The sequence below is a fragment of the Acanthisitta chloris genome, unplaced genomic scaffold, assembly GCF_000695815.1.
Source record: "Acanthisitta chloris isolate BGI_N310 unplaced genomic scaffold, ASM69581v1 scaffold5084, whole genome shotgun sequence".
NCBI lineage: Eukaryota > Metazoa > Chordata > Aves > Passeriformes > Acanthisittidae > Acanthisitta > Acanthisitta chloris.
Genome location: NW_008670863.1, coordinates 34,161 through 43,417, shown reverse-complemented (window position 1 = coordinate 43,417; position 9,257 = coordinate 34,161). Strand labels below are relative to the sequence as shown.

Here is a 9,257-nt window from a genome sequence, read left to right as displayed (position 1 = left end):
ATCTTTTGGCAAAGGATCATTTGATAACTCCAGACCACCCTCCAAACAGAATTCAGTGATGTAATAGGAGAGGATTTTCAAGTACTGTAGTTCAAATCCCTTCACAGAGGTCGATATCACTGTTTTCCTCACTAAGATTTCTGTCTGCTGTTGCAGGGAAAAGCAAATCCTGAAAGATCAAAAGCAGAAACTGCCCCTCTGGAGGGATGAGAAAGGGAAAGAAGGCAGGATCCCTTATCCTTGCCAGCAGCCTGTCTAGGGAAGAGAGTAACTGATCTTTCATCTGAGAGCTGTGCAGGGAGCAGTGAACCTGGACCTGCAGTGCAGCAGTGTCTGGGGCCATGTGAGGGCAGGCAGAGGGGGGGAAATGTGCCTGTTACTGCCAGCCCCATCCTGTGTGTCAGGGTGGGATTAGGGACCATCTGGTTCCTCCTCCACGGGGTGACAGCAGCACTGCTGCCCACCCGGGTGTCCCTGGTAACCACCCTGAGCACACACTCGCGGGAGGCTGTTGGCTGAGTGTGGCTCCTGCAGCAGCCCAGCCTGGTGCAGCATGAGAGAGATGTGCCTAGATGGTCATTTCCTTTTTCTTCTTTTTTTGGGGACAGTATGTAATCATCTCTGACAGCATTTCCTGCCCAGCCACTTTGGATGAGGAGGGGAATACGCCAGGACGGGAAATAGCGTGTTGCCAAATTGCATTTGACTGCTGTTTAAAGCCATCATCACTGATGCCTGGAAATTCTGTCTGAGGCACTGGTGCTGGCAGCAGCAGCCCTAGAGAAGGTCCTCCCTGGGGTGGTGCTGGCTGGTGGCACTTGTGCTGTCCCTGCATGTGATGCTCTCTCCTGGTGACACATGTGGAGGTGCTGTCTCTGTCTTGCAGGTGAACATCATCCCCATCATTGCCAAGGCTGACACCATTGCAAAGAATGAGCTGCACAAGTTCAAGAGTAAAATCATGAGTGAGCTGGTCAGCAACGGTGTCCAGATCTACCAGTTCCCCACGGATGAGGAGACAGTGGCCGAGATCAATGCCACCATGAGTGTATGTTGAGGGGTTTCATGCCTTGGTTTGTGTGGGCATTTGTACCCTGTTTTATTTGGCTTTCAGACTGCAAGCTAAGTATAGATACCAGGCTGGCCAGAAGGTTTGGGGGCTGGAGATACCCATCACACGTGGGCTGCGTGGCCTGATGCTCTTCATTGGCTGACAAACCATTCTCCTCTGAGCATTTTTTCATATCCTTCCCCTCTCGCAGTATTCCCGTCTCTGGAAAGGAAGAGGATGGGAGGCAGAGCCCCCACGCAGCCAGGGCAGAGGGCTGAGGTTTGGGTTTCCTGTCCCAAATGACCACTTGTTGCTTAGTTAGGGGGTGATTCACTGCTGCCTTTGTTTCTCTTTCCGGCCAGGCTGGGGCACCGGTGGTGATGTCCCAGCTCTCCACAGGGCTGGTAGCCATCAGCAGCTCTGGCTTGCACCTCCTTCCCCTTCCTCTACAACAGGGCTGGGACTTGAGGGCACACAGGGCTAGGGTAGACCAAACATTTTAGTGGGGTGGACCGAGGAAAACAAGTGTTTCCCACGGGCCTGACTTGGAGCGCAAAGGGAAGACCCTGAGCCCAGGGCTGCTGGCAGTGACGTGCAGTGTTGACTGGGCCCTTGGGTGGTTTTATCAGGGCACATGACTCTCAACAGGATGTGCCAACCCCAGAGCAAGTGCACTCAAGAGCCAAGTGCAAGGACAAGGTTGTTAACTGCATTTTTACAGGGGCTGGAGGCACCAAGGTTAAGCCATTTCCTTGTAGCTTGAAGGCTTTTGTGAGTTACCCTGCACAGCTGCTTGTAGATGGGCAATTATCCTACCCAGCTGGATGTCAGGCCCTCTCCAAACCTCAGAATTGCCTCTCTTCCCTGTCTGTGTTGTGTTCTGAGCAGGGAGAAGCTGGCACAGAGAAAGGATGTGGCCATCTCCTCTGCCTGACATCTTCCCCTCCCAGCTGGGCTGTGACCTTGGCTTGGCTGGCACAGCACCCAGAGCTTGCACCCAGCCCCTTGGATGTTGTTAAGGCTGGGAGAGCTCCACAGGGCTGGGCTGGTGGCTGAGGCAAGCTCCTTCCTAGCAGCAGCCACACTTCTGGGAGTAGATCCCAGATTGTCACCACCACACCCATGGAAAGACCGGGACGGAGCAAAGCTCCATGACTCAGATGTGTCAGCCCAGGGCTGGGTTGAATCTGCTCTTCCCCTTGCTCACAGCTTTGCCCTTCTTAAGAGGAAGCATGAGCAGTTCTTTGTAGCAGCAGAACCCCCTGAACTTCTAGCCTCCCTTCCTTGGGAGGATGTACTTTATTTGCTTTTTCATTGTTTCACAGTTCTTTTTCCTCAGTGTTCGAATTCACTTCCAGTTTGTGAGACTTGTTCTGTGCTTAAGATAGTCATGCTTTGTAATTATGTGGAAAATATGTGCATCTCTTGTATTTTTAGGACTTGAGAATTTTGGGCTTTAAATCTGGTCAGGTTTCTCATCCAGATTGTCCTGTTGCTCTTCCTAAGACACCAGATGAATTTCAAAGGCATTTAAGCAACTTAAATCTAGCAGAGCTGCCACAGTAAACAGCTTTCTTGAGGAACAATCCCTGGCAATGCAGCAAAGGAAATCCCCAACCTCATTGTCCCTTTCCTTTCTTAGGTCCACCTTCCTTTTGCTGTGGTTGGCAGCACTGAAGAAGTGAAGATTGGCAATAAGATGGCCAAAGCCAGGCAGTACCCCTGGGGGGTCGTGCAGGGTATGTTGCTGAGGGCACACATCACACCTTGCCCCGTTGTGGTGGAAGATGCATTGATCTCTGCATACTCCTTATCCAAATCTGGCATGAGGAAGCACAACCTAGACCTGGACACAGAGGAGGTTTGGTGATGGGGTGGTGATGTCCAGCTGGCTTTGGGAGCCAGCAGGGTAATGTCACTAGGAGTTGGTAAACAACTCTATGAGGGGATAAAGGAGCAGCTGGAAAGTATAACTTGGCATTTTCTGTTCCTTATGCTTTTCTGCCAGCAAAAATTTGTGAGCAATGGGGAAGGCTTGGGCAGCTGAGGGGTTGGGGGGGGACCTTGCACGCAAGCCTAAATGCTGATGTGTCCCTGGGGGATTCTCCAGGGAGGTCAGCAGATGCTCTGCCCCCTCAGGTTGGAGTGGGAGCAGAGCTAATTCAACCTTGAGTGCTTGATTTGTCTTGTCCTGCTGTCCTGAAGTGGGGACATGCTGCTTAAGTGTGCAGCACCCCCTGAAGTTAGCCACAGGCTCCTTTCTGTAGGAGAGCAGAGTTTGGCTAGGGCACTGTTTGCCACCCAGGCAGGGCTGAAGCTGCCCAAGACAGGGCTGGTCCTTGCTTTCCAACCCGTGCTGGGAACTACAGGATTGAGATGGCAACAGTCTGTGTTCAGCTGTGGCCTCAGCTGTGTATCCTGTTGGAGAATGGCCCAGGAAGCTGCAGGGGAACATTCACAGGCCAATGCTGTAAAACTCTCCAACTTCTTCTCAATAATACAATCTGACCCTGAAGCAGCTTCAGACTTACTGTCTTCAGCTGTATACACCAGAGGATAATACTGGGAAAAACTGTTGGGAAAGAAGCTGATAGGTTTGGGAAGTCTTGGACTCAACACATAGCCTGCTGGGTTCTTGCTATTCCCAGGAAACTAGGACCAGAGAGTTTGAGAGATTGAGTTCACACTTTGCCTGTCAGTGCTGGGATTTAGAGTGGGATTGAGTGGTCCTACATCTGGGCCATGGCACTCCCAGGCACAGCTACAGGTTGAGTGGGGAAGGGATTGAGAGCAGCACTGAGGAGAAAGACTTGGGGGTGATAGTAGATGAGAAACTCCCCATGAGCTCAGTGTGAGCTCAGCCCAGGCCTGGGCTGCATCCACAGCAGTGTGGGCAGCAGGTCAGGGGAGGTGATTCTGCCCCTCTGCTCTGCTCTGTGAGACCTGCCTGGAATCCTGCACACAGCTCTGGGGCCTCAGCCTGAGAAGGACATGGGACTGTTGAAGCAAGGCCAGAGGAGGCCAGGAAATTAATCAGGGGACTGGAGCATCTCCCCTATGAGGACAGGCTGAGGGAGTTGGAGCTGCTCAGCCTGGAGGAAAGAAGGTTGTGTGGAGACCTGATGGCACCTTCTAGTATCTGAAGGGGCTACAGGGGAGCCAGAGAGACTCTGTGTCAGGAACTGCAGTGGCAGGACAAGGGGCAATGGGTTCAAACTGAAGGAGGGGAAATGTAGATATTAGGCAGAAGTTTTCCCTGTGAGTGTGGTGAGACACTGTCCCAGGTTGCCCAGGGAGGCTGTGGCTGCCCCAACCCTGGCAGTGTTCACAGCCAGGTTGGATGAGCCTTGAGCAACCTGCTCTGCTGGGAGGTGTCCCTGCCCAGGGCAGGGGTTGGGGCTGGGTGAGCTCTAAGGTCCATTCCAACCCCTGAAATTCAATGCCTCTATAATCTGTGGCTGGTCTGTTGTCTTTGCAGTTGAGAATGAGAACCACTGTGACTTTGTGAAGCTGCGGGAGATGCTGATCCGGGTGAACATGGAGGATTTGAGGGAGCAGACACACACCCGACACTACGAGCTGTACCGGCGCTGCAAGCTGGAGGAGATGGGGTTCAAGGACACAGATCCAGACAGCAAACCTTTCAGGTAGGGAAGGGTAACTTCCTTGTACAACTGCTGTGCTTTGCAGCTGACTTGCAGCTCGTGCTTCGTGCCCAGAGGAGGGAAAACTTGTGCATTGAGGTGGAACAGGTTACCAAAGGGGAAATCCTGGGATAAATGTTCTTCTGACCCTCCTAGAGCTTTTCACAGCTGGCCCAAGGTGAGCTGTGGAGAAGGTGCCATGGTCTCATGCTTGAGGTTTGGCTGCTTACTGCACACACAGTTTCTTCTGTCCGACTGCTTGATTGGTCTGAAGCCCAAGTGATCAGCCAGGGACAGCAGCTGTGTGGGAGTTGGGGAGGGAATGTTTGTTTTCTCCCCTCATTTCCTGTTTCCCATTCCTCCCCAGCTCTCCCCCAGTAATTGCACCCACTGCCTCAGCAGCATCCCACACTGCTCCCTCTGTGCCCCAGGGGAAGGTGCTCGGAATCCAAGGGCCTCAGTGGGGGTTTACCCCCAGAACACACCTGTGTGTCAGGGACTGGCATTGGTTTGGGGGTTTATTTGTGACTGGTTGAGTAGATCCAGCTGCATTTCTTCTGCAGCACAAACTCTGCTGGAATCAGTCAAGCCCAGTTATGTTACTAAGCCCAAGTGTGAAGCTTTATTGGATTTCCTTTCTGGAGAGCAATGGCTTAAGATGGGCTCAGCCCTTCCTTTTGAGGAATCTGAGGTATTTCCATTGCTTCCTGTACACGAGGCCTCTTTTGACCAAGCTATAAGTAGAAAGGAAATGAAAATGCACAGAATCTCTCCATCTGGTACGTGCTAGTTCAGAACACTTCACTCTGGGTGCCTTTCCCCTCCAACAAATAAACAAAACCCATGCTCCCAAGCTGTTTGGCAGAGGCTGATGTATATCTGCAGTAAGGAAGACAGTTCTCCCTGAGCTCAGGGATCAAAAGGATGACTCTGCCTGCATCCAGGCCCTGGGAGCCACAGGGGCTGCTGCTCCTCAGCCAGGAGCAGGAGCCTTTGGTACCTCTCAGGGGGAGCAGGGCACAAGACCCCAGCACAACATTAGTTCCTCTGGTTGACCTTTTCACAGTCCTCTTTTTAAAACAATGTTATTTGCCAGGGCATCCTGGAGTGTGTGGATGTGTTGGGGGATCAAGTTACTCTTGTCATCTAGGTTCATATGTTTGGGTACTTAAAAAGCTAATTCCCCTGTCATCTTTGTCTGTGAGAAGCTGCAGGGATCCCACTTGGTTTGGACTGTTATTCCTGAGGGCTGTAATTGGTTTTTTTTCACATGCAGCCTGGAGTTGCCAGGCCAGTTTCTGGGAGAACTTGGCTCCTCTGGAAGTCAGAGGCACTGCAGCAGAGAATTAAGCTTGCTGGCTTTAGGGTAGTGGTTAACTGGGATTAGCATTGAACCTGGGAAAATGTAACAGGAAGCCCTGCCAGCCTTTTCCCTGAGTTTATGAACTGAAGTTTCAGTATCCACAGTCAGAGGATCAAACCCAAGACTGAATTTTAGGGATGTTTTGACTCGAGTCTCCTGATCTCTATCTGCTGTGAGAGGTCTGGTTGTGGATTTAGTTAAGAATCCAAAGGTGCCTCTTGCCCTGTTCTCCCATGAAAGGATTTTTGTCACTTTTAGCATACACATTCCATGTGTGGGAAGCTGGTGTGGTCATCTGGAATGGTGTGAATCCTCCAGGGCAGCCAGAACAGCTCTGGGCATCTTGTCTGGGGAGTATTTTAGGGGACAGCTGAAGTGCCCATCAATTAGCAGAGTTAAACCCAAGACTTGGAATAATCTGTCCAGCTTTGTTGCCCAGCTCAATATCCTACCCCCCCCCCAAAAAAAAAAACCCAAACAAGAAAATCAAGGAAGAAAAGAGCTACTAAACACCCCTGGAAAGGCAAAAGTTTTACTTTATTGGGATTAAGATGTTCCACTGGCCCAGTGGTTAGTGTGTTCCTTAGGCACATGGATGCAATGTATCTGTGTGATATTAGTGGAGCTTTCATTGAAAAAATGCCTTTTCAGAAAAGCATCTTGGGGGAAATAGTTATCATTCCCACACTATCAGTATGGCTGAGCTATCCAAATCCATTTAAGGAATGAAATACAGAGGAATTTGGTGTCCAGGGTTCCTGAGAGGCTCTGAAAATCTCAGAGGTGAGCGGACAACATACTTGGTGTCCCAAATCTTTGCTGCATAGCTCAGTGCTGAGGAAATAAAGCAATGTCAAGGAGTAGAGGGGGAATGAAGGAAGCCAGGAACGTGGTCATTCGGAGGAGGAAGGCTGCTGCTCTTTGGGAAAGAGAGGTCTCCCAAGGTGGTACTGCCTAAATCAAGGCCTGATCTGACTCAGTTAGGAGTGAGCAGTGGGAATTAGCTTTGCTCTGTTCCTCTTGTGCATAGTGAACTGCACAAAGCCACATTTCACACCGTGCCTGCTCCACAAACCCTGCACTTGAGGGACTCGGGAGGCAGTGGGAGCAGGGAGGGATCACACACCCTGTGAGCACTGGGGATTGCTGGAGGTGCTTACACAGTGGCTGCTTGTTTTGGAGGACAGTCATCCTGCCCTAGTGCTCTACAGGATCCTGCACAGCGTGCTCAGCTTTTCCCTGCCCGTTTCTCTCCCACTGCTGCCACCTAGCAATCCGGGATGGGTTTTGGGGAGCTGGTCCTGCCTCTGCTGGAGTCAGGGACCTCTGATGATGTTTCGTGACAGGACACTCTAAGTGGTAACATCACCAAAGGCTGAAGCTCATGACCGTGCTCGAAACACAGCTCTGACTGTTTTCTCTGTGTTCTTAACAGTCTCCAAGAGACTTATGAAGCAAAGAGGAATGAATTCCTGGGGGAACTCCAGAAGAAGGAGGACGAGATGAGGCAGATGTTTGTCATGCGAGTGAAGGAGAAGGAAGCAGAGCTGAAGGAAGCAGAGAAGGATGTGAGTATACTGGAACTCAGAGGTGTGAGGGTCTAGGCTGGGGCTTTCCCAGAAAATGTCCTGCTGGGGCAGGGAGCTGCTCCTCAGGCTTCACAGAGGAGCATGTGCTGCTGCAGAGGCACAGAGTATTGCCCTCAGTGTCCATGTTGTATTGCTTTGCATGAGAGTCCACCAGGCAATGAGGGTTGGAAATTCCCACCATTTGTGTGGGAATTTGGCCAGGGCTTTCCCCACCAAGTCAGGCCCACCATGTGCTGTTCGTGCAGGGAGGCCTCGTTACCAGTAATTGGGGTGAGACATTGTTCTCTTCCCATCCCATTCTGACTGTGTCTGTCCCGGCAGCTTCACGAAAAGTTTGACCACCTAAAGAGGACTCACCAAGAAGAGAAGAAAAAAGTGGAAGACAAAAAGAAGGAACTTGAGGAAGAGCTGAACAACTTCCAGAAGAAGAAGGCAGCAGCTCAGCTATTACAGTCACAGGCTCAGCAGGCAGGTTCTCAACAAACCAAGAAAGACAAGGACAAGAAAAAGTAAGCGGCTGTCACCCACATCCTTTGTAGGGTTTGGTACAGTTTGGGGAGGTTGGTTTTTTTCCTTTCTTGCTGCATGTCTGTATTTGCTTTTCCCCATGACCAGACTGGAAACTGGGCTTTTATCAGCCTGATCAAATAAAGTATTTTTTTCTAAAGGGTGGGCCAGGGACATCATCTTAATTTTTCTCTAGAAGAAGTACCTTCCAGTTTTATGTTGAAGTCTGACTGGTATGGGAGAGCAATTGGATGGCGAAGGTTTGACCTGTGGTCTGTCCAGCATCTTCTGGAACAACTGTGGGATGCTTTGGACTCAGATTTATCTGCTGAGCCAGAATTATCAAGGGGGTCACTACCCATCCTTCCTTCACCAGTAGTCTCCAGCTCCCATTCCTTAAGGTTATAGCTGTAAGTAGAAGTAGCTTAGAAACCAGAACCACCATGTTGTTTTGACATGGGAAACGCTAGTGCCAAAAGTGAAGATTGCTTTAAAGACAAGAAGCTTTGAGTTTGTATTTTTGTACAGAAACAAACTACTATGGTACCGTAATTGCAGGTAAATGACATTTGTGGTGGTAGTGAGTTGACATAATAAGCTAAGAAACCCTTACCTTTTAGTAGAGGTGATGGCACTGTTTTTTACTGTTTTATATTCACATCCTAGGAGTATAATCCTGTACCCTCCACTGGCTTTTTCCCTTCCTAGTAAGAGGGTGCTCGTGCAAGTCCTTCGTGTGTCATCCGTGCTAGCAGTGCTGGTTGCTCCCTGCCACCGGCAAAGCTGTCGAGATGGGGATGCAGCAAATCTCACTGGGGAACACTTGGTTTAACCCACACGCAGAAATGACAGTTCCACACTGCTTTTCCCAGCCCAGAGTGTTCCTTAGAGTAACTCACTCCATTAACGCCGAGCTGGGGAAGAACCAAATGCCAGTAGGGATTGGCATAGACACTTGTGTCTCTCTTGCTAACCTGGGGACTTCAGCCTGGCCTGAGCTGTGTGGCAGTGAGCCCAGGAGAGCCTGTTGTGCTGCAGATGTACTGGTACATGTTTCTCTCTTGGGCAGTTGCTCTTGCTGCACGTGCCCTGCCCGTGCTGCT

General features: G+C 50.7%; 1 protein-coding gene across 1 annotated transcript in view; it reads left to right on the top strand.

Annotated features, from left to right (window-relative positions):
* The window catches only part of SEPT11 (septin 11), a 16,432-nt gene extending 7,782 nt beyond the window's left edge, over positions 1-8,650 (top strand). Inside the window, exons 5-9 of the mRNA XM_009073847.1 lie at positions 887-1,048; positions 2,694-2,790; positions 4,530-4,698; positions 7,494-7,626; positions 7,969-8,650. Coding sequence (XP_009072095.1) covers positions 887-1,048; positions 2,694-2,790; positions 4,530-4,698; positions 7,494-7,626; positions 7,969-8,160 — 753 coding nt within the window. The 3' untranslated portion in view covers positions 8,161-8,650. The remainder of the gene's footprint in view (positions 1-886; positions 1,049-2,693; positions 2,791-4,529; positions 4,699-7,493; positions 7,627-7,968) is intronic.
* The last annotated feature ends 607 nt before the right edge of the window (positions 8,651-9,257 follow it).